The 22,409-nt window shown below is 50.6% G+C and overlaps 1 protein-coding gene across 4 annotated transcripts; it reads right to left on the reverse strand.

The window, feature by feature from the left end:
• Positions 1-29: 29 nt before the first annotated feature.
• On the reverse strand, positions 30-20,667 carry ERRFI1 (ERBB receptor feedback inhibitor 1). Of its 4 annotated transcripts, none has more exons than XM_044420879.1 (4): positions 20,477-20,667; positions 4,453-4,652; positions 4,269-4,345; positions 30-3,006 (listed from the first exon to the last, which is right to left on the reverse strand). In XM_044420879.1, exons 2-4 carry the CDS (start codon positions 4,575-4,577, stop codon positions 1,811-1,813), a joined length of 1,398 nt encoding a protein of 465 aa, XP_044276814.1. In that variant the 5' UTR covers positions 4,578-4,652; positions 20,477-20,667; the 3' UTR covers positions 30-1,810. The 4 variants fall into 4 exon arrangements, with proteins under 4 accessions (XP_044276814.1, XP_044276817.1, XP_044276815.1 ...); XM_044420882.1 differs by lacking the exon at positions 20,477-20,667 and adding an exon at positions 19,325-19,881; XM_044420880.1 differs by lacking the exon at positions 20,477-20,667 and adding an exon at positions 18,553-18,662.
• Between the last annotated feature and the right edge of the window lie 1,742 nt (positions 20,668-22,409).

Consider the following 22,409-nt stretch of genomic DNA (forward strand, 5'->3'; position numbering starts at 1 on the left):
GACAGCCAATAAATGCAAGAGCTAATATGTTATCATAAATAAGGACATTATAACTTTATTACATTCAGAACATGGCAATATCCAAAATACAAAGTGAACATCTTAATTTTTCCTCAATACTGTACACCTGATGCATGACTCTCAGTGCATTGTTTCTAGACATGTAGACTGCCTTCATTTAGTTTGTGTTAGAACCAGGTCACCTTCCTAGAAGTTTCAGGAAAAAAACTCTCATTCAGCAGATATTTGTAACTGTAAACAGTTGTATTTATGACCAAGGGAAGACCAAAGCCCAGGCAGGCCTTCATCAGAGACTGCCTTTGCTTTGGGCCTACAATCACTAAGGAACTGATGGTGGGGGGGGGGGGGGAGAAGCAGGAGCAACAAGCACAGCACCTTCTGCTGTACCCCAAAGGGGTCAAGGTGAGGCTATCGCAGCAGAGTTTCGAAAGGTGGACGAGAGGGCCTGGCAAGGAAGCAAGGAATCGGAACGGGCCACTTGGCTGCCTCCCCTCCCCACAGAACTCTGAACTAGAAGTGGGCACAAGACCAGCTCGTGCCACATTGCAATGTCTAAGCACTTCTGCAGGGAGGACAGGGTTTTTTTCTAATTTTTAAAATGTTTATTGCCTCTGATATGAAATTGCCCCTTCCCCATGTAGCAACAGAAACTCATAGCTGCTACCCAACTGCAAAGACACGGTGTGGATTCTGAAAGATCAATGTGACACCTTTTGCAGGTTCACAAAGAGGATGGCAGACAACTGCAGGCCAAGAGAGACTGCCATTTGTTGGTCCCAGCCAGAGGAAAACCAGTGGAATTTTGCTAAGCATTTTTGACTCTGTTAGTGGGGGCAGGGGGGAGTCAAGCATGGTAGGCAAATCAGCTCTCATCTCTCCCCTGCCAAACTGTGAACACTTGACTTATTGGATGTATTTGCAAAGTTTCAGAATGTGGGCACGCTTGTTATATCTCTTACCCGCACCCCCATGAGAGCAGTTCCTGGTTTTGAAGGAAAGCCCATTCTCTTTGCAGAGAAGAGAAACATTGGCAGGAAAAGAATTTAAATTGTCACCTGCCACCATCTAGAAAGTGATCCAGTGAGATCAACCACAGTAGGAGAAGTGGGTTTTCACCTCTGCTAACTGCTTCAGCCACTTGATTAATTCACAAGACTGCCACTTTTCCTACTTAGGTAAGCTTAGAAATTAGTTTCTCCATAATGTGGAATAACTGGCCAACTGTAGTTACATATACGCCAGTCTGTCTCCAAGACATGTTTAGCCTTGAGAAGACTGAGGGAAGATATGAGAGCACTTTTCAAAGCCCAAGATCTCTTCACAGGCACCTCAGGGTGCAGGGCACAGAATAACAGGCTTAAGTTACAGGAAGCCAGATTCCAGCTGAACATCAGGAAGAGCTTCCTCACTGTTGGCACAATATAGAAATGGAACCACTGACTCAGGGAGGTCACCGGCTGTCCCACCCTGGAGGCAATCAAGAGGCAGTCAAGAGGACAGCCATCTACCAGGGATGCTTTAACTGGAGTCCTGCATTGAGCAAGGGGACGACTCGATGGCCTTATAGACCCTTCCAACTCTCCTATTCTATGATTCTATAATTCTAAGTCTTCTTCTTGTATCATTGAGAACAAGAAGAAAGCAGCAGGCTGGACAGGTGAGGTGGCCATTGCCACATTCGCTCCCTTCTCAAGTTCAGAAGCAGCTCTGCTGCATATTGTCCTTGGAGAATGGCTCATTGCCAGATCACTCAAAGCTTCCCCCTACTTAACTGGCCCACTTCCCATACCTATGGAGAAACCATGCAAGGGAAATGTTTGGGCTTCATGGGGCCAGCCATTCTGGTCTTGGCTATCACACCATCTTTCTTGTCCCACAGTTGCTGCCTCTCTTCCACACTGAGGCCAGTCTCGTCTACTTCCTGGAAGAACTTCTCATACCTGTCTAGGTAGGGAGGCCTTTCCGGCAGAAGGTAGTAGTGTGTGGAGCTGACTTTCTTGCCATTTTCAATAATGGGAAGGATGCACGGGGCCTTGTTAGCTGAACCTTCACTATGCTGCCTCTGGAGGGCTTTGCTGCTGACGTACTTGGGATCAGGGGCAAAACTCTGGGTGGGAGGCATCACCCCATTGAGGTATGAGGGCAAGCTTTTGGGGCTCGGTGTCCGAGAATGGCTCTGGGATAAAGGCTCCCTTGGAGGCACTTTGGGGGGCTTGTCCTCATCACTGTAGGCATTAGAAGCTACTTCAGCAGACCACCTCCGATGGTCTGGTTTGAGCACTCGGGGAGGGATGGGGACCCTGGGTGGGACCTCAGGTTTGTCATCAGAGCTCGGGGGGACCCCATGGAAGTGGCCGGAGATCCTCCCTGTGGGTTTGTGGAAAGAACCAGCAGGCCCTGAGTGTGAGCGTCGCAAGCGGCGGTGAAGCTGCTGTGGAGGCGGTGGCGGCGGTGGGCAAACACCAGCAGCGCTCCCACTCTGCTTTGCCGAGGTGCAACAGGGCTCTTCAGATGTCTGCCCTGCTGGAGCATTGACGTAGGCGTAGTTGACCTGCCCGCAGCCCCTGAAGCTTCGCCTGCCCTGGGCAGTGGTCCTGAAGGTTGGGCCACTGCAGTTCTCTAACAAAAAGTCTGTGTCTGAACTGGTCAAGAACTCAACTTCCCTGTCCACCTCATCAACCAGAAAGTTCTCAGTAATGGGCAATGGGGGCAGTGGTCGGGCACTTCGCTCACTTGAGGACACAGGAGGGAAAAGATGCAGTGGTGGCCCATTTTTCACAGAGGTGTGAGGTAGTGCCCCATCAGGAGTACCATCCCGGTTCACAGAGAGCCTGCTGAAGTCAGAAAAGATGTGATACTCTGGGTCTGAAGCAGGCCTCTCAGTTGAGTGGCTCAGCAGAGGAGGGCTGGCTGTATGAGGTGAAATACAGCTGCTGTCTTCTGCCTGGCTGTGGCACTGGACTGGGCCAGGGTGGGAATCATGGTCTAGAAAGAGAGCATATGCCAAGTAAAGACACATGTTGCAGATCTCGGGCAACAGAGTATTTCCCACCCACTCCAGCTCCCTGCTTCTTAATTGAATAGAAGGAAGCATGCCCAGGTGGCACATTTAGCAAACAAGCATATATGGGGGACTGCTGAAACAGAGCAAATGGCACCCACACGGCCAGCCATAAAGGAAGCTGTCCTCTCCTGTGGTTGCCCCTGTCCATGCCCAGCAGCTTACATGCCATCTCATAATCCTTCTAAACATGGAGGTCTCAGCCAGCTCATGTGGCTAATAGCCAGTGGTAGCTTCTCCCTGCCACCAAAGGGGATAATGGTTTCTCTTAATTAGACATTTGGAACTCTTTGCCATAATCTTCACATGCACTGCCTTACTCAGGAAATGGGAAGAAAATCAAAGCCTTCTTAAAGTTCCTCAGTTATTTTCTCCATATCAAGAGCAACCTTTGGTCAGTGAGGGGTCCCGTATAGGGATGTCACTTTTATAGCCTAGGTATTTGTTCTGATGAAGTTTCCAGGCCTGAATTGATTTACTGTGAGTTTCCAGGCATATCCTGGCGACAGTGACACACGCGTTGGTGACTTCCCGACTTGACTTCTTAATGCGCTCTACGTGGGGCTGCCCTTGAAGATGGTCCGGATACTTCAATTGGTTCAAAATAGAGCTGCCAGGCTGCTGACGGGGACTGGGCATTATGTTCACATGACACCAGTTCTCCGTCAGCTTCACTGGCTCCCCATTGAAGTCCAGGCCCAATTCAAGGTTGGTGATGACCTATAAAGCCCTAAATGGCTTGGGTCCTGGTTACCTGAAGGAACGCTTACGTCCATGTATGTCCGCCCGCCCCTTGAGATCAGCGGGAGAGGCCCTTCTCCGGGAACCCTCCGTGAAGGAAATTAGGAGGGTAAGTACTCAGAGGAGGGCTTACTCTGTGGTGGCACCCAATCTATGGAATGCGCTCCCCAGAGAGGTCCGCCCGGCACCGTCATTGTTTTTCAAACGTTATTTTAATTGTTAATATTATTTATTTATTTGTGGCCAGGTCGACTCAAATTATGTTGTTTTTATACTGCATTTATTTATTTATTATTGTGAGCTGCCCCGAGGCTTCGGCAAATGGGGCGGCATAGAAGCCTCCTGAATGAATGAATGAATGAATGAATGAATGAATGAAGTCATTGAGCCTTTCAATACCAGAAAATAAGTAAAATGGGCACAGGTGACTTTCCTGAGTACCTACCCATGGACGTTAAGTGATGCTGCGCAGATGAATTCAGACTGTAGGCCACTGCGACAGGATCCATGCTGAAGAAAGAACTGTGAGACAGGGAGAGAGAAAAGGACAGGGAAGCAGCAGCGCATGACTCACAAAGCTTCTGGGAAGGCCCAAGGGGGCCCCAGTACCCACCTGTGGCTGCACTCACTTTTCAAAGCCACTGTTGCGGCTGCTCCAGCAGGCTTTCAGGCTGCTGAGGCCCAGCCGGTTGTTCATAAAGTTCGTTTTCAAGGGCAGCCTCATTTCTGGAGCAGCAATGCTTGCTGTAGACATGATGCTCAGGCTAAGCAAGATTCTCTCTAGTCATGCAAGATGCCAGTAGCGCTTGCCAGAAGTCCACAGGCTCCCCTTAAAGGAAAAAAAAAGAGGGGGTCAGTCCCACACAGTAAAGTCTAAGGCAAACGTAAAGGCTTGAACACACCCTTCCGCAATGTTCATGATAGGGAGAACCTGCGAAAGACCGTCCTGTTGTGAAGAACATAAGAGACGGTGCATCAGACACAGCACACCTCCAGTCCAGCTTTCTGTTCACACAGTGGCCAGCCAGCAGTCCACAGGGTCCCACAAGCAGGACACGAGTGCAACAATACCCTGCTGCCCACGTCCTCAGAGACTTGTAGACAGAGAGAGACTGCCTTGGATACTGGAGACAGTTTATAGCCATTAGGGCTAGTAACCACTGAAGCCTTATTCAGCATGCATTCCTCTGAACACTTTTTAAAACAGTCCAAATTGGTGACTGCCACTACACCTTGAGGAAGTGAGCTCCATACTTTACATGATGTTTGTATAGTGAAGTTTCTTGAAAATAGGGAATTTTCAGGCCTGTCCCTGAAAACTCATTGGCAGGCCTGATTAGGCTGAGGGGGATGAACGGGAGCTGGGATGATCCTGGCCATGCAAAGACGGCCTCTGCGGCAAAGCAGCTTCTGAAACAGCTTCATAGCTTAACTCTTCCCAGGAAGTTACCATGTGGCACTTGGGTAGATGCTGCTGGACTACAACTGCCATCTTCCCTGATCACTGCTGGTTGAGGATGATGGGAGTCAGAGTCCAATCCCGCCATGTGCCTAGATCTCTGAGCAAATTCTCCAGGAATTCCTCAGTTCTTTGAGAGAGTGCCCCAAGTACCACCACGTACACCCCATCCCAGGAACACAGGAGAGCGCCTGCTGGGGGTTGCTGAACTATTTTGAACTACACAGTAGTTCAGGCTGGGTGCATTGTGAGCAGCTTGTGATCACCTGGCCTGTGGCTGCATGGAATTCACGCACCGCTCACGTGGGCTCAGCTTCAACCCTCAGGACATGGATGGCTTCATACTGGCCCCACAGCTGCAGCACAGCTCACTGCCTAGGGCCAAGCAGAGTTGTGTATACACAATTAATGGCTCAACAGGGGCTCAAAATCAGAATACAAAGAATGTATTCTGTTTTTGTTAGCAGATTAAACACAAATACTTTAAACTGAGTGGGGGGATTCAGGCCCCCCAGAAACATGTCTGAACTGGACAAGTGTGGGGAGAGGATCAGGGCTCTGGGAGCAGGGTTTTAGAGGTACTGCAGGGACTGACAGGACTCCTTCAGAGAGGGGCCAGGTATCAGGGAGGATGGGAGGAAGGAGCAGGCTGGGAACTCCAAGGAAAGGAAGCGGTGGGAAGGAGTTGAGCTGCATGTACACCAATGCTAGGAGCATGGGTAATAAACAGGAAGAGCTTGAAGCTCTCCTGGGAATAGGAGGGTATGACCTGGTGGGAATCACAGAAACCTGGTGGGATGAAAGGCAAGTCTGGAATGTGAACATAGAAGGGTATCACCTTTTTAGAAAGGAGAGGAAGGGAAAGAGAGGTGGGGGCATGGCTTTATATGTCAGGGAAGGGACAGGATGCAGTGAGATAGAATGCAGCACAGATGGGGATTCGGCAGAGGCAGTCTGGGTGAAACTTAGGGGTTTTGACAGGGAAAGAGACCTGACAGTGGGGGAATGTTATCGCCCTCCAGGTCAACTTGAGCCCCTGGATGATGGCCTGACAGACCAGATTATAAGGATATCTCGGGAGAGACACAGTAATTATGGGAGATTTCAATCTCCCGGATATTAGTTGGGAGACTCACTCAGAGGTAACAGCCAGGTCACGTCGCTTCCTAGAAGCTATAGAGGGAGGGTTTTTCACACAGAGGGTCCGAGAGGTGACGAGGGGGGGAAACATCCTTGACTTGGTCTTGACCAATAGGGAGGAGCTGATAGATGAAGTACAGATTAGGGGAGCTCTGGATGCGAGTGATCACTCCATCCTTTGCTTTGAGTTCTGGGGACTTGCAGCAGGTCAAGCACTAGAAGCTGAGAATTCAAGAGGGCCAACTTTGGCCAACTGAAGGCCAGACTGGGGAAAGTCTCCTGGGACAGGTTACTGGAAGGTAAGTGAGTTGAGGAGGGGTGGATGGCACTCAAAAGGGAGGTTTTGAAGGCGCAAGCCTTGACGATACCTCTAGTTATTAAGGTGGGAAGGTGCCTTCATGGATGCGAAAGGAGGTGGTTACAGGGATTAGACGCAAGAGGAACCTCCGTAGGAAATGGGTACGGGGGCAAATAGACAAAAGGGTATACCAGGAGGAGGAGGCCCGTTGCAGAAGGATTCTTCGCAAGGCTAAGGCTGATTACAAGCTGAGACTTGCCAAGAATATCAAGAGCAACAAAAAGGGCTTCTTTCAGCATGTAAATAGGGAGAGGAAGGGGAGACAAGTGGTGGGACCGCTGAATAAGGAGGAAGGAGATCCAGTGACTGATATGAGGGAACAGGCACAGAAGCTAAATGACTATTTTGCCTCTGTGTTCTCCCCAAAGCAGGATGGGGGAGATCTGCATAGGAGATTAGATGAGGCTGGGGGCTTACGGGGAACAGATTAGAGCCACCCCCCCCTTGAAGTCGAGGAGCTCCTCAGGGCATTGGACAGTACAAAGGTGCCAGGCCCTGACGGGTTACACCCGAGAGTACTTGGAGAGTTGGCAGTCGTTTTTCACGCCTGCTGGCCTCCATTTTTGAGGCCTCATGGAAAATGGGTGAAGTTCCAGAGGACTGGAGGGTGGTGTCAGTGGTCCCAATTTTCAAAAAGGGTAGTAGAAAGGACATGGGGTTTTACAGACCTGTTAGCCTTACCTCCATTGCAGGAAAAACAGTGGAAAGGCTCATAACAGAGAGAGATCTAGTAATGCTAGATAGGGAAAGGAGGCTGAAAGCCACACAATACGACTTCCGCAAAAACAGGTCCTGCCAGACAAACCTTGTGGAATTCTATGACAAGGTTTCGAAATGGCTGGATGGAGGGGATGCAGTGAATGTGGTTTACCTGCATTTCAGCAAGGCCTTTGACAAAGTGCCCCATGATATCCTGGTGGAGAAACTACGGAGTTTTGGGATACACCAAAGCACTGTCTGGTGGATTAGGGCACAGTTGACTGACTGAAAGCAGAGGATAACCATTAGTGGGGAATCATCAGGATGGCGGCCAGTGACAAGCGGGGTCCTCCCAGGGCTCTGTCCTGGGGCCGATCCTGTTTAATCTTTTCATCAATGTCATGGAAGAAGGGGTGAACAGTCTGCTGATCAAATTCGCAGATGATACTAAAACTGGAGCAGTGGCCACAACTGAGGAGCAGGTACTCCAGATCCAGAAGGATCTGGACAGACTACGGATGTGAGCAGGAGACAACAGGATGGAATTCAAGGTCTTGCACTTGGGGCATAGGAATGGGTGTCATGAGTACAGGTTAGGGGACAAGCGGCTGGAGAGCAGCACTTGTGAAAGGGACCTTGGTGTGCTGGTCGACTGCAGGCTGAACATGAGCCAGCAGTGTGATGCGGTGGTCAAGGGGGCGAACGCCACCCTTGGTTGCATAGCCAGAAGTGTGGCTTCTTGATCAAGAGAGGTATTACTACCACTCTACACGACCCTGGTGCACCCGCAACTGGAATATTGTGCTCAGTTTTGGGCCCCTCATTACAGAAAGGATATAGCCAGGTTGGAGTCAGTGCAGCGTAGGGCCACAAGGTTGGTGGCTGGTTTGCAGGGGATGGGGTCTGAGGTGAGACTGAGGGAACTGGGTCTCTTCAGCCTGGAGAAGAGGAGACTCAGAGGGGATATGTTGGCGACATGCAGGTATGTGAGGGGACGTCACAAGGAGATGGGTAGACACCTGTTCTCCCCTGCAGAGGAAGGCAGAACGCGCTCCAAAGGAGCAAAGCTCAGGGAGCCAAGGTTCCATTTAGATGCCAGGAAGCACTTCCTGACAGTTAGGACCCCGAGGGTGTGGAATGGGCTTCCACGAGAGGTGGTTGAGGCCCCATCAGTGTGGGTGTTCAAGGATAGGCTGGACATGTACATGGTGGGCATGTCGTGAGCGGAGCTGGCTGGAGCCAGGGGTCAGACTAGATGGTCCAGGAGACCCCTTCTGACTCACTCTGTTTCCATGTTTCTAAATACATGGAGAACTTATTTCACCAAAAAGGTTGTTATTTTTGTAGCAAGGTGTATGTGTGTGGGGGAAAGGGCACCTGGAGTTTGATTTTTGGTTTTATGAACACAAGCTGATATAAATAGATCTTTCCTGGAAGACACTTATGGCTGATAACCAAAGAGCAGAAGCGAGATAAGGGCTGCAAACCCTGCTGCATAGAGCTCACTGCCCTGCTAGGAAAGAGGAAAGAGCTCCAGCAAGATAAGTTTCCCACTGACAGGAAACAGCCAGTCAATGGCTATTTATTTGAAACTTTTATATACTGACCACTACCAAGGTCATGGGACAGTCTTACAATAAAACAGAATGGAGCACAGCATCCAAATTGATTTTCCATACAATAAAACCCCACATTAAAATCAGACTCAGACCTTAAAATAATGGGAAAATAAAAAGGTGTTAGTCTGGCACCGAAAAGAATAAATTGACAGTACCAGGCAAACCCCTCTGGGGAGTGAATTCCACAATTGGGGTGCCACCGCAGAGAAGGCCCTTCTCTGAGTAACCACCCTCCTAATCGCCCTTGGGGAGAGCTCCCAGATTTTTTCTATAATTGACTGGAGAAACAGGACCTGGCGTAAATTTAGGGATGTTTTCAAGTTATTATAAACTGATTTGAATATGTTTATAGAATGTTAAAAAATATGCAGTAGGGGGTTGACCCAGTAAATCCGATGTATGTGAGAATTGATGTTTTTAGTAATAGTTTAAAACTTGAATTTAAAAATTCTAAAAAAAAAAAAAAGGAAAATAAATGGAAAGGCTCATAATAGCAAGAGATCTAGCGATGCTAGATAGGGAAGGGAGGCTGGTGGCCATAAAACACAGTTTCCGCAAAAACAAGTCCTGCCAGGCAAACCTTCTATGACAAGGTTTCAAGGTGGCTAAATGGAGGTGATGCTGTGGATGTGGCTTACCTGGATTTCAGCAAGGCCTTTGGCAAAGTGCCCATGATATCCTGGTGGAGAAACTGAGGAGTTTTGAGATACACCGATGCACTGTCCGGTGGACTAGGGCATGGCTGACTGACCGAAAGCAGAAGGTAACCATTAGTGGGGAATCATCGGGATGGTGGCCAGTGACAAGCGGGGTCCCCCAGGGCTCTGTCCTGGGGCTGATCCTGTGTAATCTTTTCATCAATGACATGGAAGAAGGGGTGAACAGTCTGCTGATCACATTCGCAGATGATACTAAAACTGGGGCAGTGGCCACAACTGAGGAGCAAGTGCTCCAGATCCAAAAGGATCTGGACAGGCTATGGAAGTGGGCAGGAGACAACAGGATGGCGTTCAATGTGGATAAGTGCAAGGTCTTGCGCTTGGGGCATAGGAATGGGTGTCATAAGTACTTTGTCAAAGGCCTTGCTGAAATCCAGGTAAACCACATCCTCTGCATTCCCTCCATCCAGCCATCTCGAAACCTTGTTGTAGAATTCCACAATCTGTTCTGCTGATCCTGGCAAAGGGCAGGGACCCCTTCCGATGCCTTTTGACCCAGTATTCCAGGAATCTTAGACAGGTCCTTGGACCAATTAGATACCTTGGATTTTAACAGGCAGTATCCATGATAGTATGTCGTAACTACACAGGAGCTGGAAGCAGCCCTCCATCCACAGCCCCAACCAATGACTCCCATCAGTGGGGTGTGACCATGACTGGAAGCCATTTTCGAAAGAATCTGGGATCCAAAGAGTGGGAATTTGCTCATAGCTAAGTGTGTTTCCACAGATGCTCCAAACATACTGTTGGCATTGTGGAACTGTAGTCCAGGGCTGCTACAACAAACTGTTTTCCTGCTGGCTAAATCTGCCTGAAAAGCTCCTGGGCACATGGCTTAAGAGAGTCCAAAACGGAAACCTGTCTGTTAGCATCAGTGAAACCTCTCAGCAACCTGTAGAAGCATTTTGCTCTGTGTGTCTCCCAGAGCACAAACAGAAATCTTAGCTCAAGCTAAGTTCACTGCAATTTGCTATGCTATTCTTTGTAAAGATGCCAGACAAGCAATGAAACCAGGGCATAGCTTGTAACACCGAAACCCATCATCTTGGAAGCACAAAGAAAAACAAAGCGTCTTGACCACCTTGGCAGCAAGCAAGCCAGAATGCACAAATCCACCCAGCGCTGGTTTTGTGTCCCAGTTTGTTGCCATTTTTTACCCACAATCCAGGCATTCAGGTGGAGTGCTTGGGGGAGACAAATGGTGGCTGTCCCACACTGCCACACAGCCGGGCCTACGCTGCTGCCAGCACAGGAGGGACTGACCGCTGGGCAGTCCGGCCATCTCTCAGTGCCTGTGGCAAGGGAATACCATGTTGCAAGCTGCAGTTTCACTCTCTGCAGTACAGCCCAGTGCCAGGAAGAGACACTATGCAGTTCTCTCTTCCTGCAGTACATTTTTAGCCAGAAGGAAGAGGAGGTGGCAGCAGCAGAAGCAGCTGCTACTCCCTCCCTCCCTCCCTCCCTCCCTCCCTCCCTCTCTCTCTCAGTAACCTACTTTTGCCTACTTAGCCACCAAGTATTGTGAGAGAATCTCAAGGGGAGGGGGAGGGCAGCAGTTCCCTGTCTAACAAACTCCATGATGCAATTTCTTCCTCCTTCAAACACTTCTGCTTGTTTGCAGACCCTTTTAACACACTTCCAACTACTGCATGTCTCCATGAAATCCGGGAGGAAAAGAAACACACAGGCACAAACTTCAAACTCTCTGCTTCCTGGAAATCCTTAAGGGATGTGTGTAAGTGGTTACATAACTGGACATGTGTCACTGCAGTCTTTTGCTGTCAGGGAGATGCCAGGAAATCCAGCTCTCTGCCAAATGTGGGGAATCATTGGGATGGCGGCCAGTGACAAGTGGGGTTCCCCAGGGCTCTGTCCTGAGGCCGGTCCTGTTTAATTTTTTCATTAATGACATGGAAGAAGGGGTGAACAGTCTGCTGATCAAATTCGCAGACAACACTAAAACTGGAGCAGTGGCCACAAGTGAGGAGCAGGTACTCCAGATCCAAAAGGATCTGGACAGACTATGGAAGTGGGCAGGAGACAACAGGATGGTGTTCAATGTGGATAAGTGCTCGGTCTTGCACTTGGGGCATCGGAATGGGTGTCATAAGTACAGGTTAGGGGACAAGTGGCTGGAGAGCAGCACTTGTGAAAGGGACCTCGGGGTGCTGGTCGACTGCAGGCTGAACATGAGCCAGCAGTGTGATGCGGTGGCCAAGAGGGCGAACGCCACCCTTGGTTGCATTGCCTGAAGTGTGGCTTCTTGATCAAGAGAGGTATTACTACCACTCTACACGACCCTGGTGCATCCGCAACTGGTATTGTGCTCAGTTTGGGGCCCCTCATTACAGGAAGGATATAGCCAGGTTGGAGTCAGTGCAGCTTAGGGCCACAAGGTTGGTGGCCGGTTTGCAGGGGAAGCTGTATGAGGCGAGACTGAGGGAACTGGGTCTCTTCAGCCTGGAGAAGAGGAGACTCAGAGGGGATATGTTGGAGACATACAGGTATGTGAGGGGGTGCCACACAGAGGTGGGTAGAGACCTGTTCTCCCCTGCAGAGGAAGCAGGACGGCTCCAATGGAGCAAAGCTCAGGGAACCAAGGTTCCATTTGGATGCCAGGAAGCACTTCCTGACAGTCAGGACCCCGAGGGTGTGGAATGGGCTTCCCCAAGAGGTGGTTGATGCCACATCAGTGAGGGTGTTCAAAGATAGGCTGGACATGCACATGGTGGGCATGTTGAGAGTGGAGCCGGCTGGTGCCGGAGGTCAGACTAGATGGCCCGGGAGACCCCTTCTGACTCGCGCTGTTTCTACGTTTCTAAACACAGAGATTGCACAGAGCTGGACCTGTTAACAGGCTGTTATTTCCTCTGCACCACAGTCATTCAGCCAGGCTGATAAATACTCCCCATCTACCAGCACTCTTTTTCCCTCCCCTGTCTTAGGGGATGGCATGAGGAAGCCGCACATCTAGATAGAATGTTAACCCTAACCCATATCCCGCGCTAACCAGAGCCCCTCACTTGCTGCCTTTCATCCACCATTCTGTGGCTCCAGTAAGGCCTTGCCTGCCCCTCTTCTTCTCGTAGGCTCTAATGTGGCCAGAGTGAGCAGCCACCCAAAGGAAAATGTGTGGACCAGAAGCTTTTGCAGGACTGTTCTCAAATTCCTGACTTGTCCAATATAGTATGACATCTGCTAGGAAGGAAAAAGGACCTTCCCTGCCAAGGCAGGACCCAGATGGGTGCTAAAGAGACTTAAAACCATTTGCAAATGGCATCTGTTCACAGGACAAGATTGGTTTCCATAAGACATCCAACATGGATGGAGACTTCCTGATGTTCTAGTTGTAGTTCTACTATTTACTGTGCTTTCACTTATAAGCATTTGCGAATTGTTAAGTATCTTATCTTGATTTACACTGTTTGAATTCTAAGAAATAGCTGTGGAAAGAGGCAGTAAGCAAACGAATGCTTCCCAAGAAAGACACGAGTAGAAGAGCACCTCTTCCTGGCACCCCCACATGCTGATGGCTGAAGAAACACCACACATCCTCACAGCTGTCACATGAACCAGAGTCTTTCAGTGTGACCAAATAATCCATTCTTTGTCTTCACATGAAGAAACCTAAGAGAATATGAACCAGCCCTACGTGGGGGAACCAGGATTTTGTGTCTTCTAAACACTGGTCTATATTATAATGGACAGTAGCCGGGCACAGATGTTTTCCTCCACATGAGGTGGGGTGGGAATGTGACCACTGCAGCATCCCATCTAGATGCCTGATGCCATGTATCTGCTCCAACGCTTGCACAGATATGAAGAATACAATCTGCAAAAGTCACATGAGCCTGGTCTTCCTGGCATGACTGGACAGATGGACATCATATGTACAGAACAGACTCACTAAGCCTCTATAATCACAATGGTGCCTCCCCAGGTATGCTGCATATCTGTTCAGGGTTTAAGTTTTCGGAGAGGGAAATTGCATCGGGACATTGTATCTAGGCTGACAAGGAAACAAAGCATTGGGGGCCACATCTAGGCAAGCAGGTTGGGATAGCAACAGAGGAGTAGAAAACAAGAGCAAAGAGGATGCCTATCTGGTTCTGAAACAAAAGAAAGATTTCTCCAGGTTTTGCCTGCAAGTCCATGAGAGTTGAACACTGGGTTCCCCCCAACATAAAACATGATGTTTGTGTTTATTTCTAAACTGGTGTGACTCTGTGTGTTTAGTGTGCAAGAAATGCAGCTCTGAACATGCTCGATGATGTAGGGGCAAAATTATCCCACTAACAGAGGAAAGGAGCTAGATCAGGAAGAAGAGGGCCAGGAGAGTCAAACTCACAAGAAGAACACAAAGGAACCCACCCCACCTCCAGACGGGAAGTCCTCGATCAGACAAGGGAGCCACAGAGCAGAACTGGCCTTCTGGAACCACTCTCCAGCAGTGGCACTGTTCAGCCCAGGCTGGAGAAACAAAGTCAAAGCCCAGGCAGCTGAGCCCATCCCTCCCATACTTCCAACACTGAGAGAAGAGTGGGATGACAGCCGGACAGGGCAGACCATTCCCTTCCCAAGGAGCCATGACTCTGGGCCAAAACAGTGGTGCATATGCAGGAGAGGGGCAGCTGCTGCTGGAGCCAAAAGACACAAGTCGCCAACACAAGTTTCGCCACTGCTGTGGCCTTATAAGGGAGCCCACATTTAACCTTCCTGTCTGCAATATGGGCTTACCTTACAGGGGTAGTTTGGTCATCTCTGTTGTAAGGATGACCAAGAGCACTTTGAAATCTATCGAAGTTTTGGAGTGTTCTCAGCATCCATATCTTCCAGGTCTTACCCATACCATCCAAAGCTCCCTGAAGCTCCCCCTCCCATTCACAGCCAAAGCAAACCTTCAGCCTCCCACCAGTCCAAAACAATCCCAGAGTTCTCAGGGGAACAATCCTGGGATTCCAGATGTCTTGACTCATGGGAGCGGTACTGATTTCCCAAAGGCAGATTGCAGGAGCTCCACTTTGGGCCCATGCTCAGAACTGGAGCAGAGAACAGAGATCTATACTACAAGCTCAGACCCACTTTATTCAACTTTATTCCTCCCCAAAGCCATCTGAGCACAGAATTTTAGCGAGAGTATTAAAAAGAACCCTCCATCAAGGATCCCGAGAAACCCCCGCTGCTCCCAAGCTCAGGGAGAGGGGGGAAGTATTTGATCTGGGGTCTGTGGAAGGAATACAGGCAGGCACTGGCTTTTTTGTGGGAAGCTAGTGGGAGTAAGGAGGGAGAAGAGAGTGCTGTGCTCTCTGTTGCAAATAAATGCAAAAAGGGCCCTGCAGTGTTAGGAGAGGAAACAAGCTTTTGCCAGACTCAAGCTTTTTCAAAGCTTTCCAGTTTCTTCAGAATGTCAACAAAAAGATGGGAGAAGGGGCATGTAGGTACTCCGACTTTTTTCAGCAACCACCCCCCCAGCAACAGGCAAAATTGCCCTTTTAAAAAACTCTTCTTTCACCTCAGCTCTCTCACCCTCCTCCATGAACTTTGAGCCAGGATCAAAATAGGTAAAGAGGAAATAAAGACCAGCCCTTTGGCAGTGTTCAACACTGACACCCCAGATCTCAGCAAGATGAGTCCCCTGAAATGGGGGGAGTGCCGATCTTTGGCCCCAGATGTTACTAGATGTTACTAGAACTACTATCAGCCCCAGTTGGCCTGGCCAGTGGTCAGTGATGGTGGCAGCTGTAGTCCAGCAACATCTGAAGGAACACAGGTTGATCACTTCAATGTAAAGGGAACCATTTTTATACAAAGGGAGGTGGGCAACAAACCTGGGGACATTCTGGCACAGGTGTGCTTTCAGCCAGGTTGCCTGCTGGGTCCTGCCCATGCCCAAGCAGGATTTACTGACCAGGAGAGAGGGCTGTTTGCTCTGACTTCCTACTCAGGGAGTGGGATCACTAAGTTCCCAAGGGCTGCTCTGGCCATCCTCCCCATGGACTCCTTGCCATTTAAACCAGGTCAGACCACACAGTCCAGGTCATTTTGTGGATCAGGCAGAACTCCAGTTGTCAACGAGTTACAAAATATCTAGTTAGTCCATCTCCTGCATTTTGACCATTTGCATTCAAATAAGTCAGCCTATTCATAAAACCTTAATAAAGGAGGGTTTTTTGTGATGGACAGAGAAGGATGAGGATTTAGTGACTGAGAACCACCATCACCACTTACTGTAGAACAAAAGGGACCTTTTCCATAGCATGGCACCCACAGAAGCAAGTCATGGTACTCCTTCTTCCCCTATCCCCTAAGGCAAAGTACAGAAATCAGAACTGCAAATCCAATGATTAAATGTTACATTTCCTAGGCCCAGACTAAACAGATCTGATGCATGCTTTTAAAGGCTACCACAGAAGAACCTCCATGTAGCAAGGCTATGGTTTTCCCAGTTGCAATGTATGGCTGTGAAAGCTGGACCATAAGGAAGGCTGAGTGTTGAAGAATTGAGGCCTTTGAATTGTGGTGCTGGCGGAGACTCCTGCAAGTCCCTTGGAATGCAAGGCGATCAAACTGGTCAGTCCTAGAGGAGATCAAGATCCTGACTGCTCTTTAGAAGGCCAGATACTGAAGATGAAACTCAAATACTTTGGCCACCTAATGAGAAGGAAGGACTCTCTAGAGAAGAGCCTAATAGTGGGAACAATTGACGGCAAAAGAAGAAGGGGACAGCAGAGAATGAGGTGGCTAGATGGAGTCACTAAAGCAGTCGGCGTGAGCTTAAGTGGACTCTGGGGGATGCTGGAGGACAGGAAGACCTGGAGGAACATTGTCCATGGGGTCGTGATGGGTCGGACATGACTTTGCGACTAACAACAACTGAAGAACCTCAGTATAAGTTTTCACAGCCACCATGCAAATCTCATTTGGAGAACAGCCTGCATATATAGAAGTTACCTGAGAGTAAGCCCCAGTGGGAGTCAATGGGGCTTACACCAGCAGGAGCATATAAAGGACTGCCTTGCTTGAATATTCAGTGAAGTGAAACTGTCACCAGCATTCACATTCCCAGAAGGACTTTACAGTCCTCACCACTATGGACCATTTCCATGTAGCTTTATCTGAAGAGCAGAACTAAAGAACCCCATTTCTCTGAACCCTGACAAGTGAGCACAGACCCCACCTCCCCTTAATGGTTAAATTTGTAAGGAGAAAGTTGTGCATGATGGAAATGAGGATGTCCTAAGAAAGACATTCTAATCTTCTTGGCTAGCCATTCAACTCCCACCCACAGCAACAGCCAGCCAAGTGATAGAGCCTCAGTCATAATCTGAAGTAAAGAAAACCCAGCCCCCCAGACAACAGTCCCACAACAAAAACTCTTCCTTCTGGAAGGTTAACTGGCAACATCTGTATCCCCAAGTGAGCAACATGCTCCTAATTTGCTCGTTCCCCTGCAACTGCATGCTCCAAGTTTACTTGATGCACAAACAGCTTTGCATGATGGGGGTTGAAGCCAAAGCAGCAGAGAGTCTTGTGGCACCTGAAAAACTCACATATTTTTCATGACATCAGCTTGGGTGGGCTGAGGGCCACCCTATCCAGCCTACAGATCATTAAAGAAAGCTGCAGATTAAGTGCTGGAACTCAGTGTAAAGCATTTCCACCCCCACATGCCCAGCGTCACCCCAGTGACTCAGGCGGAGTGGCTTGTGCCAACTGATTTGCAATGCCAGGCCTCCACCAGCCTGGAAGATCCAAATAGTTCCAAGATTAGTTGGCATGCCCTCTGCTCCTTGGAGGGAGCTCCCCCAGTGTCTTCCTAAAGCCAGCCACTGGGCAGGAGCCCCGTAGAAGCCATGCTCATTAGGAGCAACTCACCCACTGCTCAGCTATGTTATGTGAATCACCCAGGATCAGGAAACTTAAGACGGTGGAGCATGGAAAGCGCCAGGGTGTGGGAGCCGAGGTGTGCACGGCAGCAGCCAGGCCTTCTGGCCCCAGACTCACCCATGTCCCCCTCCTTCCCTGTGATGCTGGAGGTGGCAGCACTGACACCGGGGAGGCCCTTCTCGAGGCATGAGCTCACCTTCCTTCACCTGGCCATTGCCTGGCAACAGGTCTTGTCCTACCTGTGCTGCAGGTACACCAGCTCCTGTGCATCACCATCATCATCATCATCATCGCCAGCCAAGCAACCCAGCCAGCAACCCGCCTCCTCCTCCGTCCTTTCAGGATTATGACTAAGCCTTGATTCACGAGGGCGATTTTTATCAGGCAGCCTCTAAGACCTGTTCGTGCGGCGGCGGCGGCGGCGGCACAGCGAAGGAGGAACCCAGAAGCTGCAGCACCGCGGAGGAGGAGGGGACACTGGACTACCTCCCCCGCCCCCACCGTCTTCCAAGACAGCGAGCGACAGAGACGTGCGGAGAAAAGGGAGGCTGCCGCAGGTTTCGAGCCCTCCCCCGCTTCACCGCAACACATCCTCTTCGTCGCACTCACAGATCCGTACCCGAGCGGGGGGGAACCAGTCACACGCAGGTCGCTGGGCTCGGAAGGGAGACGCGGAGAAGGGTCTGCCCGCCGCCCGCGTTGCGAGCTCGCTACTCGCTGCGGTTTTTTCTAAAGAGTGCGCGAAACAGCCGGGGACGCCTCCACGCCGTCCATTCGCCCCGCGCGCGTTGCCATGGCAACTAGCACCCATCCCGGCTCAGTCAGCGGGTCGCCCTGTCCTTGCTTACCCAGAGGGCAGCGCCGCAGCTCGGCATGTCCCCCGCGACGTCACCACGCATGCGCTGGCCCAGCTCCCGCTCCTGGAACCGCTTCCCGAGTCGTAGCGCGCGCGCGCCGCAGCCGCTTTTTATGTGTGTGGGCGGTGCCTGAACAAGGCCCGTCCCTCGTCTGGGCCCTGCCTCTTTGCGAACGCGAGCGTGCCTTAAAGGGGCCAGCTCCGGGTTAGGAAGGGCACGAGCGGGAGGGGAGCGCGCCTCCCCCCCTCTCGGACCCGTCGCAGCCCGCGTGGGCTCTGCGCCGCGGCCCGAGCACCATTTCCCCCTCGCCGCGCCAGCCTGGAGAGAGCTGCTCCGGCGGGTCGGTCGTCTGAGGCAAATAAGGGGCGAGGCACGGCAGGGTCGCTCCCTTCCCGGCGGTGCGGCCGCGCCCGGCAGCACCGATGCCGCGGGGTAGTTTCGTGCCACGCGTCTGGCGCCCGCTGCGCGCAGCGTTCTTTCAGAGCCTGGTGCTGGGTCAGCGTGTTGCAGATCGGGGGGCTTTGCCCGGTATGTGTAATCTAGAATCTGCCCCACCGTGACGGGTGCTGTGACTAGCACGCCGACAGCGCCTCTGCTCTGGCTTTGCCTGGCGATGCTTTCCCTCTGCTGTGTTTCTGGAAGACACAGAGCGCCTCTCTGGTGTTTGGCTTCTTCCTGGCTCAGGGAGTAAAACTTTCCTTCCAGAGCAAATACATGAGGATACAAAAGCAGCTAGTTGAGGTAATGTGTGCTGAAGTCATACCATGGATATGGAAGAGAATTGCTGCCCAGAACACTGGGGCTCATCCTGCTGAAGTTATCTGGTGTTTTCTGGCTTGTTTCTTCCTTCTGCAGCTTCTGCAAATGGGGCCTTTGCCTGGATTCTGTCTTTGGTCACAAGAGCCATGGTTTTCATTGCATGAGCTGATGATCTCACATTGCTGTTCTATAATGGAGTTTCATCAACATCATCATCATCATCCTCATCATGGCATTTTTCTTAGGGCACGCTTGTCATCCAGGAACCACAGTGCCTTTTAACTACTCTATTTCTGCTTGATTCTTCAGGGGCGGTTTTCAGGTTTTGGCAAATTCTGCTCATACCTCTTCATGCTACTTGTGCTATGAGGCTGCACCTTCCCTGCCTCTCGAAATGCTGTTGGGCTCCCGGAGCATGTTTTGTCCTGAGGCAAAAAGGCAATAGGCCTGGGAATTGCAGCTGTATGCATGTTTTTACTGGGCTTAGGGCTTAGGGGCAGGCTGCTGAGAAAGCTAAAGCATTCTCCAATGGGCTCAACAAACTTTTCTGCTTTGTACCAGCTGCAGCACGGAAACTGTGATGCTGGTGGGATGGGAGAGGCCAGAGGGAGGAGAAGGGTTTTACTTCATCCCTGTGTGGGGGCCTTTGGGCATCACGGATCACGGCAGCAGCTGAGGAGGCGAATTCAGTGGGACTGAGCACAGGACCCACAACTCATGTTTGGGGGAGACATACACCCGCTCTGTACAATCTGAACCATCAGCCACAAAGGTACAAACTTTTAGAAGTACCCAGATTGGGATCTCACAAGACAACAGGCTGAGAGGCGTTTGAAATGCTCATCCCTTCCCCCAACCTGAACAACTTGCTTGTGAGCAAGGGGGAAGTGACCCCAGTTAGTACTGATGGAAGCAGGCAGCCTTTCTGGAGGCCCCAGTGCAAGGCTGGAGATTGGGATGGTCACTCCCACTAGGGCATGGGCTGTCTTGGCCTTGGAGGACCTTCGGCTGAGCACAAAGGAAGCAAACTGCTTTACTTTTGTGGTCACCACGCCTTCCAAGGGAAGGACCTGGGCCCCAGGGATGAGGCATGTCAAAGTGCCCCCCACCCTTCATTCTCGTCTCCTGCTATGATTGCTTACGTCTCCCTCCATACCTTTCAAAATAAGGCGTTCTTGTTGGTCCAGGAAATAGAACCAGGCAGGCTGGCGTTCCAGGCTTTCAGAGAAATCAGGCCTGATGTAGAAGACCACAGTGTTTGGACTGTGCTATATCTGCCCACAGGTGGAGAGCTTGGAATCAGGAAGAGACAACAGCTCCAGGACCTTGAAAAACTGTTCCTCCAGGAACAGAAGTTGATCCAAGGAGCTCTTGTGTGTAACTGAGCCCTTATATATATCCCAGTGGACCTGCCTACCTATCCTGAACCTCCCCCCTCTTGATGAGGAAGGGGGAGTCTTAAAGCAGTATTCTCTGTCCCAAGCCAATATAACAATATTTTATATTGTTATTTTTATATTGTCACTTTTGTAATTTTCTTCATATTGTGAGCCGCCTCGAGGCTTCGGCAAATGGGGCGGCATATAAATGTCTTAATAAACAAACAAACAAATAAATAAGCCGGGCATCCAGTTGCCTTCTCACCCTCTCTTTCTGTTCTAAGTGGTCCTTTGCTGGCATCCACCTGGGCTCAGGAGATCTCTAATGGATCTCATGTTGGGGCCCTGATTTGGGGCCTCTGTGCGTTGTGTCTCTGGACTTCCTCACTCAGCTGGCCCTCTGAGTCAGAGTGCTGGTTGCAGCCAGCAGTCTTGGCCATGATGACATGTTCCTTGTACCTCTGCTAGAGACAGAGCCATTCTTAGGGAAGCCAACTGTAGAGCTGCTCTAGAACCCACTGTTGTTGTCTCAAACCAAATGCCCCACCCATAACCCCTCACAAAGCAGTGATGGCACTTTCTGAATTTCAGAGCCTGAAAATATAACAACACTTCATTGAACAATAAACTCCCACTTCAGGGCTGCTTCTCATGGTCTCAGTGACCATGAAGAGATCTCAGGCATGTTGCTGGTGACAACAGAAACAGAGCGAGTCAGAAGGGGTCTCCTGGGCCATCTAGTCTGACCCCCGGCTCCAGCCAGCTCCGCTTACAACATGCTTACCACGTGCATGTCTAGCCTATCCTTGAACACCCTCACCGATGGGGCCTCAACCACCTCCCATGGAAGCCCATTCCACACCCTTGGGGTCCTAACAGTCAGGAAATACTTCCTGGCATCCAAATTGAACCTTGGTTCCCAGATCTTTGCTCCATTGGAGCACGTCCTGCCTTCCTCTGCAGGGGAGAACAGGTCTCTACCCATCTCCATGTGACATCCCCTCGCATACCTCTATGTCACCAACAGATACGCTTGGAGTCTCCTCCAGGCTGAAGAGACCCAGTTCCCTCAGTCTCGCCTCATACAGCATCTCCTGCAAACCGGCCTCCAACCTTGTGGCACTACGCTGCACTGACTCCAACCTGGCTATATCCTTCCTGTAACGAGGGGCCCAAAACTGAGCACAATACTCCAGTTGCAGGCGCACCAGAGTCATATAGAGTGGCAGTAATACCTCTCTCAATCTAGAAGCCACGCTTCTGGCTCTGCAACCCAGGGTGGCATTCGCCCTCTTGGCCACTGCATCACACTGCTGGCTCATGTTCAGCCTGCAGTCAACCAGCACCCCGGGGTCTCTTTCACAAGTGCCTGGTAAAGGAGCATGGTGTGGGATAATGAACACTGCCAGACCTCCTAACCATCAAGTGAAGAACATGGTGCTGTCATCCTTGGGCTTTTTGGTCCTGATTTGGCAGCTCTCTGTAACCTGTACTGGTCCTGGACCAGGGTGCAAAGGGACCCTGCTAGAGGGCAGAACTTGTATGCCTTCCGCAGCTGTAGAGGGAGTAAAGATACATCTGCTTTCATGGCCAAGAAAGCTGCAGGAACCATTGCTCCATGCCACCTTTCAGCCACTCTCTCTGGAGGGAGGACTGATGGGGAGGGGACACTCAGGTGGTGCTAACAGTGCAAATGGAAGAGGGAGGTGG

The sequence above is a fragment of the Varanus komodoensis genome, unplaced genomic scaffold (assembly GCF_004798865.1).
Source record: "Varanus komodoensis strain SLA01 unplaced genomic scaffold, ASM479886v1 scaffold111, whole genome shotgun sequence".
Lineage (NCBI taxonomy): Eukaryota > Metazoa > Chordata > Lepidosauria > Squamata > Varanidae > Varanus > Varanus komodoensis.